Source organism: Patagioenas fasciata, chromosome 3, assembly GCF_037038585.1.
Source record: "Patagioenas fasciata isolate bPatFas1 chromosome 3, bPatFas1.hap1, whole genome shotgun sequence".
Lineage (NCBI taxonomy): Eukaryota > Metazoa > Chordata > Aves > Columbiformes > Columbidae > Patagioenas > Patagioenas fasciata.
This window is the reverse complement of record NC_092522.1, coordinates 122,167,121-122,188,978: the sequence shown is the minus strand read 5'-3', so window position 1 is coordinate 122,188,978 and position 21,858 is coordinate 122,167,121. Positions and strand designations below refer to the sequence as shown.

The 21,858-nt window shown below is 49.8% G+C and overlaps 1 protein-coding gene and 1 long non-coding RNA gene across 7 annotated transcripts in view; one reads left to right on the top strand and one right to left on the bottom strand.

The window, feature by feature from the left end:
* Positions 1–13,524: 13,524 nt before the first annotated feature.
* Positions 13,525–18,273, bottom strand: LOC139827655 (uncharacterized). Its single transcript, XR_011738563.1, has 2 exons — positions 17,860–18,273; positions 13,525–14,602 (listed from the first exon to the last, which is right to left on the bottom strand). It is a non-coding gene; the product is annotated as an uncharacterized lncRNA (long non-coding RNA).
* Positions 18,057–21,858, top strand: part of GATA4 (GATA binding protein 4) — a 32,538-nt gene continuing 28,736 nt past the window's right edge. Inside the window, exons 1-2 of one of the 6 annotated variants that reach the window (XM_065833735.2) lie at positions 18,057–18,183; positions 18,272–18,921. In XM_065833735.2, the coding sequence (XP_065689807.2) occupies positions 18,396–18,921 (526 nt within the window). In that variant the 5' untranslated portion in view covers positions 18,057–18,183; positions 18,272–18,395. The other 5 variants (XM_065833734.2, XM_071807148.1, XM_071807149.1 and 2 more) reach the window with 5 other exon arrangements.

The window sequence follows — 21,858 nt, the reverse complement described above, 5'->3', positions numbered from 1 at the left end:
GCCTCTTTTATTATTTAATTTAGCTGGAATGTCTTTCTTTTAAGATGAATTAAACTTCTGCTGACAGCAACTCCCTTATTTTTTGCTTTCAAATCAAAATTGACGGGATTCTAGGGGAATTTCTGTTAAAAAAAGATCAAAACCCCTTCCTCATAGCAGGAAGTGTGTTTAGCTGCTGTCATTAAAAACTCTGGCTAAAACCACGATATTCTTCTTAAATTCCACATAAATTCAGTCTGCGGTAAGGACAACGTTAAGTTGCCCGGGACCAGGTCAGCATCCCTGCACTTACCCACCACAATGCACTAATCACGGCTTGGACATCTTTAAAGTTACACTAAATCAGATGGTGTGCACCTTGCCCAATGCCACCAAAGTATGGTTTGCCACCCAAGCTCCAGGAAACTCTGTCTCTAAGACACAGAGAACTTAGCACAAGGAAGCGTGCTATGGTGTGTGTCTTCCTAAGGTTGATCAGTTGCTCACACATTTCCAGAAAATGAGTGTATAACAGCACCATGTAGAATCACAGGATCACAGAATCATTTTTGTTGGAAGAGAGCCTCAAAATCATCAAGCGCAACTGTTAACACTAAATCATATCCACAAGAAGCTCATCTCCACAACTTTTAAACCCCTCCAGGGATGGTGACTCAACCACTGCCCTGGGCAGCCTGTTCCAATGCCCCACAGCCCTTTCCAGGAAGAAATTTTTCCTGATATAAAATTTAAACCTTCGCTGATGCAACTTGAGGCCGTTTCCTCTGCTCCTGGCGCTTGTTCCTGGGGAGCAGAGCCCGACCCCCCTGGCTCCAAGCTCCTTTCAGGCAGTTCAGAGATCAGAAGGTCTCCCCTCAGCTCCTGTTCTCCAGCTGAACCCCCCAGGTCCCTCAACCGCTCCCATCACACTTGTGCTCCAGCCCCTCACCAGCTCTGTTCCCTTCTCTCAACTCGCTCCAGCACCTCAAGGCCTTTCTTGGGATGAGGGGCCCAAAACTGACCACAAGATTCAAGGTTTGGTCTCCCCAGCTCCCAGCACAGGGATGGTCACTGCCCTGGGCCTGCTGGCCACACCAGTGCTGATACAAGCCAGGATGCTGGTGGTCTTTTTGACCACCTGAGCAAAAGTTGGCTCATATTCAGCTGTGGTCAACCAACACCCTTAGGCAGATTTCAGCCACTCTTCCCCAAGCCTGTAGCATTGTATCACTATTTGGTGATACCTCCCAAACAGGCTCTGCCCTATCAACCTTCACTCTATGAAGTCTTCCCATGTGAATCTGTGTGGCTAGTCACCTGGATAAGACAAGTTAGCCATAAATTCAGCTCTAAGCCAAGTCTCACAGAGGTGTGGGCAATGTGACCTTCACAGATATGTAGCACAGAGAGGTTGGCTGTTGGTTTTGCTGTCCAGCTTCCCAAGAGGTAACATTGCCAGTAAAACATCATGGTTAACTTTGCTTATCATACAATAGTTTGGGTTGGAAGGGACCTTCAAAGCTGATCCAGTGCCACCCCTGCCATGAGCAGGGACATCTTCACCAGCTCAGGTTGCTCAGAGCCCCGTCCAGCCTGGCCTGGGATGTCTCCAGGGATGGTTCAGCCACCACCTCTCTGCCCAACCTAGGACAGGCTCTCACCACTCCCATTGTAAAAAATTCCTCCCTCATGTCTACCCTGTTTTGGCGAAGGTGTAAGCAAATGATCATCAGCAACAGCAAAGCAGGGCTTAACCTGTGGATCTCCAGTATTTGCTATATAGTAAAATTATTTTTAAGCAGGAAGGATGTGGCTTTACCTCAAGACAGATAACCTGCTAAGCAGCAATGTGAGAGCTCAAAGCCTTCCATCTAGCAGAGCACAAGCTGCAGACATCAGAAACTTTTCTGAGCAACCTTAGATTTTCCCATTAAAAATTATACAGTCACTTCTTCACATTTATTCTAGCCCATCACATGGACTCGTCCAATCATCCATTGTCAATGCCTTTATCTCCCTCCTCTCACCCTTGGGGGATGCCAGCGCTTGGCCCAGCAGAGAAGAACCTCAGCTGACCCGGGAACTGTGTAAAGCAGAGCAGCAACCTGCCAACCCCCCAAAAAATACAGCAGGCAGCTAAATATTTTCTTTAGACAAGGCATATCAGGGACAATTGGAGCACGGACTTTGCTTCTTCACACTGTGTGGAATATGGAGGTTTTTCTCTCTAGAGCAATAACCCATGCTCACTAGGAGTAACCTCTGCATCTTTAAGTGCATAATTTGTGGGCTCTGCCAAGTGGACAGGAAATTAATGACGTTTAAATGAAGAGCTCTGCTCCCTTTTTTAGCTGTCTGATTATTTCTTTTGATTTAGTATAATCCTGGCAGGGTGCTCCTGATCTAATCACAGGAGCTTGCACTTCGTGATCCAATTACTGCCAAGTTTCTGGATGTTCATTTTTCTTTGATGGGAACATTTAAATGTGTGAATGTCGCAGGGGCTGGCTGACAGCGCTCAGCTCTGGGATCTCATTTTAATTATAGACCCAGTGGAAACGGGTGCAAATTGGTTGTCCCAAAGCATAACACTATGAGAGCGGGTTTCTTTCCATGGGAAAGCTAGAATCCTTATGAATGGAGGAAAAGAAAATAATGTGGTTTTCCACAGAACAGAACATCTACTTCACTTTTAGCCAGTCTCACAGCCTGTCCATAGCTCAGAGATGCAAACAGCACCTGGCTCAGCATTGCTTCTAAAAAGAGTCCACAAATACTGATACCTGGTACCTATTCCTACTCTTACCTACAGGTCTTCGCCCCTCTGCCAAATCTGGCTTGAACGAATCAGTAAATTTAAATACTATGTGGACAAGCGTGCAGCCAGCCCATTCGCATAGTTTCTTTATTTTTTAAAAAAAAAAAAAAAAGAAGATACAGACACAGAGATAACACTGAGCCTGTTTCCTAACAGACTTCCCTAGTCCAAACTTGCATAAATTTGGGCTGAGAACCCATGATTTCCGTGCACTGGGTGAGACAGTACAAGACATTTGCTTTGCATGCTGATTTTACAGCCCCATTGCACCAACACCATCATGTTGTACCTTCAGTGTTTCATGACCTAAGGTTGCTGCTGTCACCAAATCCCTCCCAATGCCCCTAGATGGAGAAAGCAGCTTTGGGGGTCTACCTTGTGAGACAGTATCACCCCACTGGCTCCCAAAACCTTCCTTGTGATGCCACCGCCCGGTGTTTGCTCATGTCCTCGCATTGTCCCCAACCCTGATAACTCCTCTAGTCAACGTTATTGTCTTATCACCACTGAGTCTTGGGCTCTCCACGTTTTGCAGGGAGGGCATCAAGCTCTCGATGCAGATAGACCTATCTATAATCCCATTCAGGGTTGTTTTGATCAATGGCTTAATCTCTGTTTGTACGGTCAAATCCCTCCTTCCCTTGTCTGCAAGCGGGGTGATGAGATGAACGTCCCCTTGGCTCGTGCCATCTCAAAACCTGGCTACGTGGAGAGCACGTCGCAGTCAAATATTCACCATCTGCAGGCTGTGGGGCTCTATTAGCCTTATTTTAACAGATGGGCAACTGAGGTCCTAAGAGACCACTCCAAAGACTCAGGACAATTGAGAATTGAGCTAAGGTTTCCCAAGCCATTGGGACATTCTTCTCCTCCAACAGCATTTTAAAGGACTGGCCAAGTAAGGACATTATTGTGCTGGCAGCTGAACGCAGGAGCCTTGGCCAGAGACAGTTTTCCATCTAAAGTCCCGATATCTTTTGAAGACGTGACCATTTGCTTAGGTTTATTTACCAAGCAACCGTCTTTTAGTCAATGGAGCAGAGATAAGCATGATCTTGATGAGATCAGGATTTATCTGACAGGATGAGAACAGGGTGGAGAAAAAGAAAGAAAAAACAATAGTAATAGTAAAAGGAAAAGCTCATTGATGATCCAGGCTCCAGCAGAGCTGTCCCTCAATTACTTCTCATTTTTTATCAAAAATGGCAATGTCAGGTGTTTGGGCTTCAGCATTGAACCAGCAGCAGAGAGAGAAAACATGAGAGCAGGGGAAAGAGAAGCCAGGAAAAATGGATAAAAAATGGGGAAAAGCTCCTTATATTTTCACCATTTTTTTTCTTTTTCAAATAGGAAAAATGTGAAATTGGCCAAGAACTCTGAAAAAAAGAAAAAGTCACCAAGAGTAGATGGCCTCACCCTCCACTGTATGCTTAACATTGGTGGCCAACTTTACACAAGAGAAGGAAACTAAGTCCATTTCACAGGAGAACCTGGCCTGGAGGCCCAGCTGGACCAAATTCAGATGCTTCCTAATGGTGTCTAAATTATTGTCAGTAACCAATGGAGATGAACAGTTCCACTCCCTGAGGAGCATCCACCTCTCTGGAGTAACTGCAGAGGGATATTAATTCCTGCAATTCCCAAAGGCTCCTGGGCAGCTTGCAGCAGGACTAATGGAATTGACCACCTCATCCTCAGCTACACCAAGTAAATCAGGCCTGTTTTTTGGACAAGTGGCCACAGTCATCCTTTAAACTCCAGCTCGCAGTTCAGAGCAGCAACAGCGAAACTACCTCAAGGGAACGGTCCTGGCATGTTCCCACAAAGAGTTTGAGATCATGTAGAATTATAGAATAGTTTGAGTTGGAGGGACCTTCAGAGCTCCCCCAGTGCCATCCCTGCCATGAGCAGGGACATCTTCACCAGCTCAGGTTGCTCAGAGCCCCGTCCAGCCTGGCCTGGGATGTCTCCAGGGATGGTTCATCCACCACCTCTCTGCCCAACCTGGGCCAGGCTCTCACCACTCTCACTGTGAACAATTCCTTCCTCATGTCCAGCCTGAATCTCCCCTCTTTTAGTTTAAAACCATCACCCCTTGTCCTGTCACAACATGCCCTGCTCAAAAGTCTGTCCCCATCTTTCTTACCAGCCCCTTTTAAGCACAGAAAGGCCACAATAAGGTCCTTCTCTTCTCCAGGCTGAGATTTGCTCATTAAACAGGTGAGTAGGAGAAACATCTGCAAGGGAAGAGGGTAGAAAAGTGCATCCAATGCAAACACATGAAGAAAAAACAAAACAAATCAAAACAAAACGCATTGGATCAATCTCTCTTTTCCTAGTGTTTGTAGTGGAGAGCTGTGACTCACTTATATAATATTTTTAATAACATTTTCCATGGAAGATGAAAAGCCAGGAAATAAACAGTTAAACAACAGAGACTCTTTTGTTGTTTGGGTTTTTTTTCCGTTTCTTTCTTTTTTTTTTTTTTTTTTGCCTGCAACAACACAAAATGTAACATTTTTTGCCCATTCTGTGTTTTTCCCACTGTCTACTGTTAAGAGACAAAGCTTTTCAGCCTTGCAAGCATGCAATAAGAAGACAGAATTTTGAAAATGTTATTTATTCTCTATGCAAGCCCCCCTATATAAAAGACTCTTGAAAGAAGGAAAGCTTTTTTACTGCAAGCTAAGGAAACTATTTCAGAAGTTTTTCAGATAAAACTACTAAATCCTATCTGAATTTGTGCTCGTGTTATAATCTCCTTTCAAGAACAAAACCTCAACCCTAAATGTTACTGAAAACAATTAGAAACGTTTAAACTTCTTGCTTATAGCAGTTCAAACCTAGCTTCTCTTTATATTGAGTTTAAACAGCAATTCATCCAGAAATGTCTTCAAATCTTAAAAAAGGCAAACCAATGAAAACGAAATCAAAAATCCAAGAATGGAAGTGAAATTCAGTTAAATAATAATTTAAAAACACAAAAGAAACAAAACAAAAACAGAAACAAAGACAACACCACCACCACCAACAACACCACTTATTATATTTGGAGCTTTGTTCAGCCAGAAACAAAAGAACACTGAACCTTCCAGTTTGCTGGTTTTGTGTTTCTGCCTCTTCCAGATGGAAGACAAATGACATTTTCCATGATTTTGGGGGAGATTTTCTACCAAACCAAAAAAATCCATTTCCTGATCAGTTCTATTTCTTACGTACGTTTTTCTGGAGTGAACTTAGGATGTAAAGCTCTACCACAGTCTGTATGGAAATGTGCTAAAAATCAGGGGTTTTTTTCATCTTAGAAGAAGACAGTAAATCAAAAATATATATTTTGCACAGGAACCCTCCACCATTTCTCCGTGGTGGTTTGCATATCTTTGGGTGTTAAAAACTAGAATATGCTGCGATGCCTCCCATGTCCCACTGGCATTTACAGTGAGATTTCACAGCTGTTCTGCCAAAAATCCATAATCCTGTGTTAAGACCCAGGACTAAGTGCTTGGTGAGAGAGGGGTCCTGTCCTGGATCTGCGATCCCCCAAAAGCCTTTTAATCTCCCTTTCCCTTGTCTTCCCAGATAATAAGATCTACCTACCCCGCAGTGTTGTGGTGAGGCTTAACTTGGTAATCTTTAGAAAGTGCCCAGGGGTCCTTTGCAAAAGAGAAAAGAAAAAGAAAAGAAAAAAGGGAAAATGGATGATCCAGCCCGATTTTGCTTTCACATGTCCAAGGAGTGACTCCCGGGGAGATACGGCTGATGGACATGAGGAAACCCAAAATCGGCTGTCTCTCTTGGAGGTATCAGAGTCAAATGGCCCTCAAGATCATTGAGTCCAACCATTAACACAACACTGACACTACCTCATGTCCCCAAGAACCTCATCTACACACCTGTTCAACCCCTCCAGGGATGGTGACTCCACCACTGCCCTGGGCAGCCTGTTCCAATGCCCAACAACCCTTTTTGGGAACAAATTTTTCCCTAATATCCAATCTAAACCTCCCTTGGGAAAACTTGAGGCCACTTCCTCTCATCGTATAATTGCAGAGCACAGGACCCATCCTTCATTTAGCCTCTTGGGTACCACCAAAAGTGATGCTTCAGTGACACATATTTTTCCAGCCCACGTGAAGACCTGTGCTTTCGCAATGTCTTTGCTGTTATGTGATAAATCAAAGTCTGCTTTGTCCCCACCTTGCCTGAAATGCTATCAGCACATCTTTTCACCAGCGTAATATTCCCCTTAGGGTGAAACATGAAGACAGTGACCATCTGGATGGGGGAGCAATGGGAGATATCTACCTCCATCCAGGACCTCTGAAGGGTCAAGGAATCTGCTCATCCTAAAAAAAGGGTGATGGCTCCCAGGCAAAAGCGGACATTTTTTCCCCAAAGATGTTAAGTGGTCTAATAAAAGCTATATCCTCCTCCTGCATTCCTTTTCCTCCTTTGTTACTGTTTTTATGATATTAGCAAGAATCTTAAGCCAAAGAACTCCCAGTCTGGTTATGGGGTAAGACCCCTTACAGTCTCCATCCAGTCCCTGGTACTTGGCCAGGGTAGGACAACAGGATCTGAGCCCAGGATGGTCTCTCCCCCAAGCCAAGAGCTTTATATCTCTGTTTGAAGACTGCCTGTCCAGCTAACAACACTACAAACTATGTAGCTGCGTATACCAGTGCATCAGGCTTTATCTAAATCTATATTTATATTTTTTCCACCTGGAATGGTGGACAAGGTGATTGATGGATTGAAGGATCGATTGACAGACGATAGTTAGCACAACAGAGAGATTCAAGCCCAGGTTCCTCTCGCCTCTAACAGGTTTTTCTAATTTTTCCCAGTAAAAACCTCCAGAAATCAAGCAATTCCTGGGAATCACCCTCAACCCCCTTCTCCACCACCAGCCCCGGGATCCAGGGAGTTTCTCCTGATCTGTACGATGCATGAAAATTCAGAAGTGCATCTGTCTCCAAGCCCAGATATTACTGTTTATTAATAGTATCAACGCTGTATTAATGATCTAAGAATGAGGGCTAACCAGATATAAATTCGCCAGCGTACCTGAGTATTCTTTCCACAGTGTGCTGCACTGGAGTTTTGCTTAATGATAACAGTATCATTTCGTGATAAAATGTACTTTCATGTTATGGCACCTTTCATGATTACAATGTGCTGTGTATTTTCTTTCTTTTTCCTCCCCACAGATGACAAAATGCCACCTTCCCCCAAGCTTTTCCACCCCGTCCAGCACTCCTAGGCCAGTGTGAAGCTGCATGCCAAGTCTGTACCCCAAAGCCAGGCCAGATTTAAGGGATCACCAGCTCTGCTGCTCTCCAATAACACCAGTGCACCAGCAATATTAACACCAGTGATATTTTCCTTTACAGCCCAAACCCAAATGAGGAGAAACAGAAGGGTGAGGAGGCTTTTCCCAATGGGAGAGGGCAGCTGGGAGCTTTATGTGTGCAGCCATAGGAATCTCGGCAGCATAGTCGGAATTCCTGCTGCCACGAGCGAAGCCGGGGAAGGAGAACAGCAGCACCAGAGGTGCTTCGGGTGGATATTTGGTGGGATATTTCTGCAAAGTTGGCTGAACTCATAATTGGGAAAGAAGAAAGAGCCCACGATGTCACCTTAACTCCAGAAATCATTGTATAGATCACTTGGAAATCAGATAAAATGCAAAGCAGAAACTTGGAGATTAATGACTAATTATTTATTAGCACCAGCTCTGCTTTATCCAACCTCCGATCCTAAACATCCCCAGCACTCAAGGAGCTGAACCTTTCCCACGTGCAGTTGTCCCAACACCTCTGAGGCTTTTAGATCCCTCATTCCCATGGGAGTTCAGGTCCTCCTTTCCTTTGCAAAGCTGAGACCAGGGGATTCAGGTCCCAGCCCAGTGTCCCAAGCTCAGGGAATTCATCTGTGACAGATCCAGGTGAAGAGAGGAAGATTCCAAATAAACTCCCATCTGCCTGGAGGACACTGTCAACCTGAGGTCACACACTCACCCTGTGCCGGAGGGCTCTTTCCTGCTTGAAAACAAGCACTAGACATTTTTATGTTGGTTTTTTGGTTTGGTTTGTTTTTTTCCCAAGTTTTCCATTTTTAAATTGTCAATATTTTGTGGTTTTTGACTGGCAATCTCGTCCAAGGTCAAACCAACCTCCTGCCAGCAGTTGCCTTTACGTGGAGTCCTTCTTGTTCTTTGCTGGCATGAGAGCATTTCACGTGGATTTGGCACTCGCAGCACTGAGCATCAGCATGAAAAATTACCATCTGGCTTTGTGGTTTCATTTTTATTTCTCTTTTTTATTTTAGTCCAACCAGAATAGGTGGATTAATTCAAACCCGTGCAATCCCCCGATGTGTCAGCGCAGAGAGATAAAAGGGATTTTTTTTCAGCGCAAAAGGAAATCGGTGATGACACCGCATCTGCCACCCAGGGGCGGAGGATTTGGGTCAAGATTGGCCCTTTCTCATCACACCCAGCGCCAATTGCCACAGCCCAGCGCCCGGTGGGTGATGCTCGGAGGGGGAGCGGGGGCATCTCCTCCAGGTCCAGCCCTTCCCTTCCCGGCGGCGACGGGGCTGGCCGGGGCGCTGACCCCAGCGCCGGGGAGTCTGGAGCGGAGCTGGCGGACGCCGTTCCCCGCCATCAGCCCACACCTCATCAATAGGGGCTGACAGCCGCGGCCTCGCCGCCCCGACGGCACCGCTGACGGCACAGCACGGCTCGGCACGGCCGGGAGTTGGGGGTTGAGCAGGCAGCCCCCCAAAGTCTGGGGTGCGGGCAGCCTTGTCAATGTGGGTTTGGGGAGACTAGTGGTTTGGGGATACAGGCAGCCACATGGGTCTGAGATGCAGGCAGGGCTGTGGGTCTGGGTGGATGCAGCCCTGTGGGTCTGAGGTGCAGACAGGGCTGTGGGTCCAGGTGGATGCAGCCCCATGGGTCTGAGAGGCAGGCAGGGCTGTGGGTCTGGGTGGATGCAGCCCTGTGGGTCTGAGATGCAGGCAGGGCTGTGGGTCTGGGTGGATGCAGCCCTGTGGGTCTGAGATGCAGGCAGGGCTGTGGGTCTGGGTGGATGCAGCCCCATGGGTCTGAGATGCAGGCAGGGCTGTGGGTCCAGGTGGATGCAGCCCCATGGGTCTGAGGTGCAGGCAGGGCTGTGGGTCCAGGTGGATGCAGCCCCATGGGTCTGAGGTGCAGGCAGGGCTGTGGGTACCACTGCAGGCAGATCTGTGGGTTTGAGGTGCAGGCAGGACTGTGGGTCTGGGTGGATGCAGCCCCATGGGTCTGAGATGCAGGCAGGGCTGTGGATCTGGGTGGATGCAGCCCCATGGGTCTGAGATGCAGACAGGACTGTGGGTCTGGGTGGATGCAGCCCCATGGGTCTGAGATGCAGGCAGGGCTGTGGGTCCAGGTGGATGCAGCCCCATGGGTCTGAGGTGCAGGCAGGGCTGTGGGTACCACTGCAGGCAGATCTGTGGGTTTGAGGTGCAGGCAGGGCTGTGGGTCTGGGTGGATGCAGCCCCATGGGTCTGAGATGCAGGCAGGGCTGTGGGTCTGGGTGGATGCAGCCCCATGGGTTTGAGGTGCAGACAGGACTGTGGGTCTGGGTGGATGCAGCCCCATGGGTCTGAGATGCAGGCAGGGCTGTGGGTCCAGGTGGATGCAGCCCCATGGGTCTGAGATGCAGGCAGGGCTGTGGGTCCAGGTGGATGCAGCCCCATGGGTCTGAGGTGCAGGCAGGGCTGTGGGTCCAGGTGGATGCAGCCCCATGGGTCTGAGGTGCAGGCAGGGCTGTGGGTACCACTGCAGGCAGATCTGTGGGTTTGAGGTGCAGGCAGGACTGTGGGTCTGGGTGGATGCAGCCCCATGGGTCTGAGATGCAGGCAGGGCTGTGGATCTGGGTGGATGCAGCCCCATGGGTCTGAGATGCAGGCAGGGCTGTGGGTCCAGGTGGATGCAGCCCCATGGGTCTGAGATGCAGGCAGGGCTGTGGGTCTGGGTGGATGCAGCCCCATGGGTCTGAGATGCAGACAGGGCTGTGGGTCCAGGTGCAGGCAGGGCTGTGGGTCCAAATGGAGGCAGTCCCGAGGGGCCCAGTGTGCTGGCAGCCCTGTAAATCAGAGTACAGGCAGCCTTGTGGGTCAGGATGCAGGTAGCCTCATTGTTTTGGAGGGTAGGCCATCCTGTGGGTCAACATTCCCACAGGCAGCCCCATAGGTCTGGGGTAGTGGCAGCATCACTTGTCCGGGGGATACAAACTGCCCTGTGGGGCTGGGAAAGACTCAGACCAGGTAGCCCAGGTAGCCCTGGATTTGAGGGGGGGTACAGGTAGCATCACTGGTCAGGGGATGTGGGGAGCCCCACGGGCCTGGGGGTACAGAAAGCCCCATAGATGAGGTGGTGCTGACAGCTGTGTGGGTCAGGGCTCAATAGAAGAGACACATAACAGACATCCACAGGGACGGGTACAACGATGCAGTTGCACAAAGAGAGGCAGGGACAGATAAGGACGTATAATGACTACCTATAGGCAGGGAGACACATAAGCGTGACATACACACACGGATAGTTATGTATAGGTAAATAAATAGGTACTTCAGTCAGTAGATAGGCATAAACAGGCAAATAGACATAGGAATAAATAGAAAGTTACATGGATATATGAATAAAGGGATATATGGATAAGGGATATATGGATAAAGGGATATATGGATAAAGGGATATATGGATCAAGGGATATATGGATCAAGGGGTAAAGAGATAGCAATATAACTGAGGTTCTGCCCGACCAGGGCTCCAGCCCATGCATTTCCAGGCAGCTCAGCCTTCTGCCTGATGCAAGAGGCTTTTCCAGCCTCTCTGACACGGGAAGGCGTTTTCCATCACCGCTGCCGTCACTGCCGGACGTGAACGGCCGTGACCAGGCCTGAGCTGGTACCCAGCAGCCAGGAAGGCGATTTCACATCAGCGTGGTGACAGCGCGCTGCAAGCGTGCTCCACGCATGTGGTTTTATTGTCACCATGGTGCTTTGACGTAATGACAATAAAAACACACGTGGATGGCAGTGCAAGTGGGTGATGGGAACCCTGGCAGGGATGTGCCCCCATTCATCCTGAGCTGGTGAAGATGTCCCTGCTCATTGCACTGGGGTTGGACTGGATGAGCTTTGAAGGTCCCTTCCAACCCAAACCATGCTATGATTCTATGATCCCCAGGGGGTTCCCCCCGTCTCTGGAGCCAATGCTCAGGAGCTGACCCATATTGTATTTTCAGTTCCCCCCCTGGGACACCTCTGTCCCTGAAGTGGGAACCCACCACGCACACAGTGACACAGACACAGGTGGCGTGACACAAGGACACGTGTCCGCATCCTGTAGCCCCCATTTCCCTAAAGATCCCGGTTCCAAGTGGGTTTTGGATCCTGACTCTTCCCAAATCACCCCAGCACTGACCCTCAGCCTCTCTCCCCTCCTGCTGCATCAAAGCACGAAACGCTGCTCCATGCACCTCTGCACCAACAGCTTTGTCCTTGAGGGAGTCATTTGTATTTATTCCCATTGGGAGAAAACAAAACAAAACAAAAACAAAAGCAAACAAACAAAAAAAAAAAAACTCAACCAAGTAAAACCAGAAAAAGCAATAATAAAATATTTGGAGGTGGGGCAAGGGCCAAAAAGGATTTAGAAATGGCCCTGGAGCATCACTGAACAGTGATGCTCTTTGGACACCCTTCTCCCAAGCAGTAGTACCTCGCCTTGGGGGGGTATAGATTTTGGGGGGGGGGGGTCACATTTTAAGACTGCTGTCAGTCTGTAAACAGATGTGACTTTTTTTAAGAAAATGTCTCTGAATGTGCAACAATAGACTTTGATAATTTGGGGGGTGACAGCCAAAGCAAGGACCCCTCCAGCTTTGACACCTTCCTGCCCACACTGTCCCCTGCTTGTGGGTGGGGGGTTATTGCCCACTTGGTGCCCCCCCAGCTGTGCGGTCGGCTGCCCACCGTCTCCTGTGGGGTTTCCCTGGGCCAGGACATCCTGACATGTGTCCAGGGGTGCAAGGGGGTTCAAAGCTAATGGGTGGGGCGCAGGATTAGTCTCCCAGGAGGTAAGACGGATTTACCCCCCGCAGCAGGGGTTTGGATGCTCGGGGGTCGCCGCCCTTGCTCCGTGTCCGCCAGATCAGGGGAAGGGCAGGAATGGGCGGGGAGGGGGTCAATGGTATCCCCCCCCCCTCCCCATCCTAAACCCCCCCTCTCTCTATCCCAACCCCCCCCAAAAGGCGGGCAGGGGGGAGGCGGCTTCGTTCCGCCGCGGTGCCGCTCCGAGACGTCTCCTGGTTCGCCTCGTCCTCCCCCCCACAACCCCCGGCCAGTTCCCCCCACCCGGCCTCATCCTGCCCAAAAAGCAGCGGGTGCAGCCGCGTCCGGTCCCCTCGACTTGGGAACACCCCTCCCGCTCCAGACCCCCCACCCCCAAATTACACCGGTTGCTCTAATGCAAGACAGCGCCGTGTAAACCCCGCCGGCTGCATCTCCATAGCCTCGATACCCATGTATATATATATATCTATATATATGACACCGAGACGGGGGCACAGATATTTTTGGAGCCGAGTTGCTCACCCCGGGATGGTTCGGTCGTCCCCCCCCGCAGCCCATAAACCCCTTCAGACCCCTTCCCGGCTGACAGTCAAAGCATGGAATAATTAATATATATATATGTATATATATATATTCTTTTTAAAGTTCAAAAATACCCGTGCACGCTTGGCACAGCAGCAATTTATCCCTTTCGCTCTGCTCAAAGCTGTTTCTTTTTAATTATTATTTTTTAACCATTTTCCCGCGATTTTTTTAAAAATTCAATTTTCAGCACAATCCCGCGGATAAATTTTTAAATGCACTCTCCCCCCACAGCCCAAATTTCTCATGGCTTTACTGTCGCTGTTATTGTCGGCTTTTGTGGGTCTTTTTGGTGTCTTGTTGTTGTTGTTGTTCGCTGCCACTCACGGATGCATCCATCAGCACCCGGAGCTTTAACTCTAAAAGCGCCGCGGAATTAACTTCGATGCGTGAAATAAAATTAACGGGCATCACATCGATTTATTTCGTCCCCGGGCGGGGAAGAAGAGTCTGGAAAGGGGAGCGAAAAGGCCGAGCTTTGCTCCGCAGGGTTATTTTCAACCAAATTTCGTTAAACGTTTCTCTTTTCTGCCGGGAGCACTCGGTAATCGCAGCGAAAAGCAGCTCCTCGGAGTGCAAAGCGGGGATTTCTTTCTCTTGTCGCCGCTCTCTGCTGTGTCCCCATCCTCTGCTTTTTCGGGATAAAAAGTGTCCGAAATCCATCCTCACCCTCCCGGCTGTTGATTTACACCCGGCTGGGGCTCAGCTCAGCTCCTCACGGCGTTGATTTTTGGGGTGCGCACCCCACGGACCGATGTTTCCCGGTTGAAAGAGGCTGAATGCGGTCACGCACACGCAAAACCGGCCGCGGGGTTATTTTTTAATGTGTGTATGTGTTTTATTTTCCTGGAGGAGGTAACGCCAACACAGGTCCTTGAAATCGTCTCTGTTGCTGGTAGAGCTGCTTGGCCGGTTTTAATTGGTTATAATTGGATTTTTGCCTTTTCTTTTATTTTTCTTAAGGGAAACGGTTGATCTTGAGTAGAAACTCAACGAAATTCAAGCAAAGCGCTGCTTTGGTAGAGAAAATCGACAGAGGTTTTGCAGGGCGTGGAGAGGGAGATGTGTGTCCAAAACCCTGCACATCTGGATACACAGCTGCTTTGGGAAAAAATATATATAAAAAAAAAATTAAAACATCCATATATTTAATTCTCTCTTCTCTGCATAAACATATTTTTATATATACACACGCATACAACGTGGTATAAATTGCACTGTATATTTAGGTACGGGTGTATATACATGTTTATACATAACACACCTACCTATGAATGTCTAATATACATTAAGTCCCATCTCTATGTATTATGTTTTCTATGTGTGTGTATATAATTACATATTTCTTATTACATGCCAGTTATTACCCCCGTATGCTTAAAGTATAAAAATCCGCAGCTCACACAGAGCCGATATTTCTCTACGTGCTTATAATTTTATTTCCATACTTTCCTATAACCGTCTTCGTGTCCATATTTTGTGCATTTGCCCGAATTCAGTTCTGTTTTTTAGCATCTGCCGGTGCACACACGCAGCCCCGCCGGGCTGAAACCCCCTTTTTGGGGGTTTCCTTGTCAGTGTCCCTGTGTCCTTTCCCAACCTCCCCGGAGTAATGGGGCGGGGGGGATGCGGGAGGCTCCGGGGCGGAAGGATGGAGCCAATTCGCGTTCCCCGGGACCCGCTCCCGGCTCCGGGGAAACCCCGAGCGCTCCCTTCGCCTTCCGACCCCCCCTTAATAAATCGCTTCCCCTTCCCACTCCTTTTTTTTGTTTTGTTTTAATTAGTATTATTTCCCTCCTCCCCCCTGCTTCGTCTGACTTTTTTCACACGGAGATTTTTTAATTTGCTCCGAGATTTGTTTCGTTCCGAGTCCCAAAAAGCTGCTACCAGTCACCCGCTGCCCCCGCCCCATCGACTGGGTAGGAGCCCCAAATTTCCAAGGGGAACCCTGTAGCCGGGGTGTAGGAAATATTAAGGGTCTGAGCGTTATTCCCGGGTCCGTGGGACCCAACCCCCCGGCGGCTTTTACAGCCTGGAGCCGCCCCAGAGCGAAATAAGCCCCCGGGAGAGAGAGGCCGGGGGGCTGAGCCCCCCATGGTCCCCCACATGGGCTCGGTGCCGGGTGGGACCCCGCGTTGCAATGGGGTGCAGCACCCCCTGTGCTGCACCATTGACCTTTAGACCCAGCGCACAGGAAGGCAGTGGGGGGGCAAGAGGTGGATGTTCATTTCTTTTTTTGGGGGGGGGCGCCCCCGAACAGGTTGGAGTGGAGGGGAGAGCGTCTGCGACCTCTTCGCTGTGCTCAGACCATGAGGGATTTGGGACAGGGGCTCGGAGAAAACGCCCTTTACAACATCCCCACGGAAAGGGGGGGCGTTTCCAAAGGGATTGGGGAGCCGGAGAGGTGTCATGCTCCCCTCCCGAAAATACCCCGAATTATCTCTATGTCCACGGGTGTCCCTCCGGGTGCACGGGGAGGTGCGGAGCGGGGCTGCCCGGCTGGACTTTGCCTGCAGCGTGGGGCCGTGTGGCCATGCCCGGGGTGGTGCTTTGATTTTATTATTTTATTCCTTTTTTTTTTTTTTTTGCACGGCAATGAAACCTGGCGCCCGGCTGATGGTGCAAGAGATACCAGCCACCCCCCTCCTTACCTCCTCACCCCCCCCCGCCACCTCTTTCCTCCCATCACCGCCCATTTCCATGTGACGTGGGCAAACCAGCCAGTGGGACTGGGAAGTCTGGCCACACTGGGGAGCCAAGTCGGGGGGCAAACAGAGCCCCATCGCCCCCTATTTCCCCCTCCCACGAAGCAGGAGCAGGCAGGAAACTCATAGCCCTGTGCTTTCCCCACAGCGGGGGGGTGTCCTCGCCCCCTCCACCCCTTGTCCCCCCAGCACCGAAGGTGGGTAGCGCTTCTCTGTCCCCTCGCTCCTGTCCCTTCGCTGTCACACCTGGTGAGCCCCTTCCTACAGGTCTCCCCTAAAAACTTCCTCCTATTGTCTCCTCGGGCTTGAAAATCGACTGGATTTTGTTTTCATTTAGCATTGATTATTATTATTATCATCATCATCGTTTCTATTTTTAAGGCAGGAAGGGAATTCACTCCTTTTTCCTCGCCTGTGGATCCTGCTCCTCTTCGGAGCGTCCTGTGGAAACCCTCTATCCCAGGCTGGTCACACGCACAGAAAACAGCCGTTCCTTCGTCTCCTGGGTTTTGAGGGGAAGCAGAGCCCCCCTCAAACCCCTTTTTCCCGGCTCGCTTCTATCCTTACCCCTTCCCAACGCTGCCTCCGGTTTCTCCCCCCTTTCCTCGGCTGCCTGCCGGTCTCCCGCTGCCCTCCCGGGTATCAGGCCTTATCTCCTGGTTATCTCCTCTGCTGCTAAATTCAGCCCAGCGGAGGGGTTCAGCCTGGGGAATCTGCTAGTTAAATCTAAATCAGTCCCAAGAGTTATTTCTCCAGCCATAATTCCCCTCCATCCAGCCCTTCCCCGGCTGTGAGATGATTTTCCAGGATCCCTCCATGATCCGAAGAGAAAACAGCGTTTCAGATCATTTCACACCCCTCCTGGACCCTCCTTGGGAAGGCTATTTCCTCCTGATCCCCCACAATACACAAGCATTTTTTGGGGGTCTCGCTATTGCAAGGCACCGATGGCATCCCAGGGCCTGTGCTGTGCCCAAAAACCAGCCCTTCCACCCCAAAAAAATGGCACCCGAAAGAGCCCAAGTCAGAAACCAAACCGACACGGGCAAAAACACCCACTGCACCCACTCTGCCCCGGACCCACGGTATCCCTGGTCCCCAGTGGGTCCCCACTGGGCTTCCAGTTTCTCCCAGTTCCCCATGAGGGAAAAGTGTTGTGGGGGGAGGGAGGGAATGAAAAACATCCCAGACGGGGAGTTTTGTGGGTGCTGTGAGGGGTCTGCTCCCCACTTGTAAGTGGGTCTGGGCAGCACTGATGAGGGGTGCAGTGATTAATGCCCCCTCTCCCCTTTTCAACGCACCCCCCTCCACGCGTGGGTGCGGACACGCATGGGGCAGGGTGGGAGGTTCGAGCCAACCTTCCTCCCCAACTTTCCCCACCGTCTGCCTAATTTAATTCTTACACCCCCCAAACCCTCCGCAGTCTCAGACACCGGGTCACCCCGCCCCCCTTTCCCCCCCCACCCCGCCGCCATCCCACATCAAACGCCGGCCCCGGGGGCCCATTAACAACTTAAAGCACCGATCGTACCTGCGGGACAAAGGTTTTTTTGCTCCAGGCTTTAAGAGAGAGCATCGCTGTCTCTCACCTTCCCGGCTGTGTAACCCCCCCCCTTTTCATCTCCCCCCCTTCCCCAGGACTGCTCTAACCTCCTTATCTCCTCCGCCCTGGGGGGGGTCCCGGCCCGGCCGCCGCCTCCTCCTGCATCCCCGGCAGCATCTCCCCCGGGGAGGGGGGTTGTTGGACGGGGCGTTGTGGGGGGGAGAAAAGTGGGGAGGAGACTGACCGAGGGTTTTAAACAGCCCAGCCCCATCGTGGAGGGTGTGGGGGGGGTGGGGGGGGGCGGGAGGTGATGGATGGAGCCCGGTGGGAGAAGCTAAATCCAGGCGGGAGCTAAATCTCTGCTCCGGAGGGACCTGGACTTCTTGCTTGGGGTGTCGAAGAGGCGGCCGGACCTGTTGAAGGTGGGGAAGGTGGGTGGTGGGGGTAAAAAGCTGGGGGGGAGGTGGAGGAAAACTGCATCGCTGGTGCGTGTTTTTTTTTGGTTTTCTTGGCTGGAAGGTTGTACCCACGCGAGACCGCTCCGGCCACCACTCGCCGCAGGGGAAAGCGGATTCCTGGGGTTTTTCACCCACTGGATTGTAGCCGGGGACCCGGCTAGGGTTTTGGGGGGGCCCATCGCGAGATGTACCAGAGTTTAGCCATGGCAGCTAACCCCGGCCCTCCGGCTTACGAGGGGGCAGGTGGCTTCATGCACAGCGCGGCCGCAGCGTCCCCAGTCTACGTGCCCACCACGAGGGTCACCTCCATGATCCCCAGCCTGCCTTACCTCCAGAGCAGCGGCTCTTCCCAGCAAGGCAGCCCCGTCTCCAGCCACTCCATCTGGACGCAACCCGGAGCCGAAAACGCCGCTTACAACCCTGGATCTTCTCACCCTCCTGTGTCACCTCGGTTCTCCTTCTCCACCAGCACCCCTATCCCCGCCACCTCTTCCCGGGAAGCCGCGGCAGCTTATAGCAGCTCCTTGAACCTTTCAGCCAACGGGAGGGAGCAGTACGGCAGGGGTTTCGGCAGCTCCTATTCCAGCCCGTACCCGGCTTATATGAGCCCTGAAATGGCCACGACTTGGACTTCTTCCCCCTTCGACAGCCCCATGCTGCACAACCTGCAGAGCCGAGGGACGCCCGCAGCCACCCGCCACGCCAACATAGGTGAGCGCAGCCAGCGTTGGGATAACGGGGAGGGAGGGTTTCAATCCATCGCCGTCCACCCCAAATTGTTGTGCACACACCACTCTTTGTGTGCGGCGAGGAAGCGCGAAGGGCAGGAGGGAGAAATGTGGCGTATTCGGGGTGTTGCTGCCAAACACGGGGGTCCCCGTGGTGCTGTGGTTACCCCCGTGCACACGCAATTCCTCTGCAAAACCACCATTTCCAAATGTCCTCAAGGACCACGCTTTCAAAAAAATCCCCAAACAACATATACATATATATATATAATTTAGGGTAGGCCTGAAATGATGTGCAAGGGCCTGTTGGCTCCGCAAACAGCTCCGAGGGGATCCAGGGGTTGCAGTTGGGTGTGCAGGACCACGATGCTCTGGGGATGTGCAGGGAGCCCCTTCCCAGGCTCGCTCTAGGTGTAAAAATGAGGAAAAATGCTTGGAAAATGAAGAAATCAAAAGTTTGGCCTGTGAAGCCCAGATTTTCCCTTTGGGCTGTTTCATGTTATGCCTTTTTTTTTCATTTTTTTTAATTTTGAAAGGTTGATTAGGCTAGAAAAAGGGAAAGCAAAGGGAAATTTGGTGCCGATGGGGGAGATACGATGAAGAAGGATAAAACCAAATGAGTTTGCATTTATCATCACGCTATTTGGGGAACTCACAGGCACATATGAATGACTCAACCATGTATTTTATGGTCTTCCTGCTCCAAAAAAAATCTTAGCTCCAATCTCGGAGTCTTTAATTTCATTAAGTACCCCTGAGTCCTATGATCAGAAGTTGGCCTGAATGGCCTAAAATATCACTGTTTTATTTTATACAGTGGAAAAGGGAGAAAGGGGGAGAGAAATATGGGACACACCTTTGTATTGCAGTTGCATAAACCCTTTTTTTCCTCCTCGACTTCTCTCCGTGAAGGTATTTCTATTGGCTTTGGGGTTGGGGTTAACAAAGAAAATGACTCAAATTTGTCTGCTGATACGTTTTAAGATTGCGTTCTTTAGCCTGAATTTCGGAGGGTAATTTTTCCATCGCGTCTAGCACGATTTGCTTTATCTTTAGCATTATTTTAAGATGTTAAAGAAAGGAAAGTTGGGCGCCGGTGAAGGCTTGGCCTTGCCAATGCCTTTTGCTTTTCTTTGGGTGTTATGAAATTGCTTAAAATAGGGAAGACTTTATCTTTAAGGATAAAGTTTTGGCCAAGCAGACAATGTTTTTAGGAAGCCCTGAGAAGGTAGAAAGTGTAGAAAAAAAGCAGGATGAATCGAATAATCAAATAACAATTGAATATTATCAACAAGGACATATCCGCATTTGTGCTTGACTACCGTGCCGTCTTTTCTTGGGGAAAAAAAAACTGCGTTATTGAAATGGTCTCAAAAGGTTTATTGGGAGTAAAAATAACTTAAAACCAACTTCACGCAAATGAAGAATTGCAGCTGCAGAAATACCCGGCAGTTTTTAACGTGCCGGAGATGGACCGCAGTGATTTTGGGGTTTCAAGCCCTGCGTTAAGAAGCGATTTGTGTTGCCTTTCGGTGGCAAAAAGTGGCTTTTTATCTGGGCTTTTAAACAGCACCGGGAAGCCAGGATGTGTTGAGCCAGTCCAGAAGATGTTAGCGGTCACTAACGAAGGAGGAAGGAGCCGAGAGTCCCATTCCATCGCCAGGTCCCAATTCGGGTGCTGGATTCACGGTGTCGCTTCGTGGGGGGATTTATTAGTGTGGGTCTGACTACACGTTTCCCTGAGTGTGGAGATGGGCCTTGGGTTTAAATAAAATATGCTAATTTTTCGTTAAAAAAAAAAAAAAGAAACTGCCTAAAAGCTGGCGAGTTTTAAATTCAGGATTAAAACGGCCGTGGGGATTTCAAGAGGTTTAATATGCAGACATTCCCTCTTCTCCTCGCATCGGGACGCGGCCGCTGGTCTGTTCCCAACCGGGTCCATTCTCGGCGATGCTTTGCACAGGCTGTGGGTATCGAGGGGGTTAGATGAAGCATTTCAAGCCTGGCTGGTGTTTTCTGAGCGGGGAGAAGGCGAGTTTTTTGTTATATAGTGGGTGGAAAACACCACTGTGGACTGTGCCCATCACCAACACATCCGAGCCCGGCTCAGCATCCAAGCGGCCACCGGCACAGTGAACTCCAGATTCCTTTCCTTAAGTCTAAAGATATTTATATTCTCCGCACGATGAGGAACCTCAAGGTGGAAACACAATCCTTTCGTGCAAGGCTTGATTTAATAAATCACTCGGTTTAATAAACCAAGTGATTTTTGCAGCGGTCCCATTTCCCTCCGGTGATTTTGCTTCCCGGAGAACCACCACCTTTGGATAGTGCTAATTGCACAGTACCCCCACGGATCCTTAGAATATTAATTATTATAATTTTTCAACAATGAAGATCAAGTCTACACAGGTGTAGCTGGTTTGCAGATACAGATATGCAGTTTGTGCAGTTTGGCATAGCATTTTTTCCTGCTGTAAAGCAATGTACTGGGGAAAGAAGTTTAGGGAAACTGTACACAAAGAAGGTAGAAACTGAAAAAAGCAATAAAATATTTATTTCTACTAAAAAAATAAATAAAGATCTTATTGTTTTTTTCTAATGGGAGGAATTTTGGTTGAAATGTGCCTGTGAAGCTCTGTGGTACAAAGTGGGAAGGATGGGTGCATAAATCACATGGGATTCTCACCGGTGTGAGTTCAAAATGCCAAATTTGAGCTTTTCAGAGTCAGTTTGGTGAATTATTTCATTACTCCGAAGGGCAGGATCAGACCCTGCAGCTGAGGCCGTGAACTTGCTCCAGGCATTGCCTGGGATGGCGTTACAGTGAATTCCTGACTTAATGAGGCATGAAAAGGACCCGTTGCAATGTCCCCTTTCAGGAGGCTTCCCCGCCAGAGCCAAAAACCACTTGAAATCT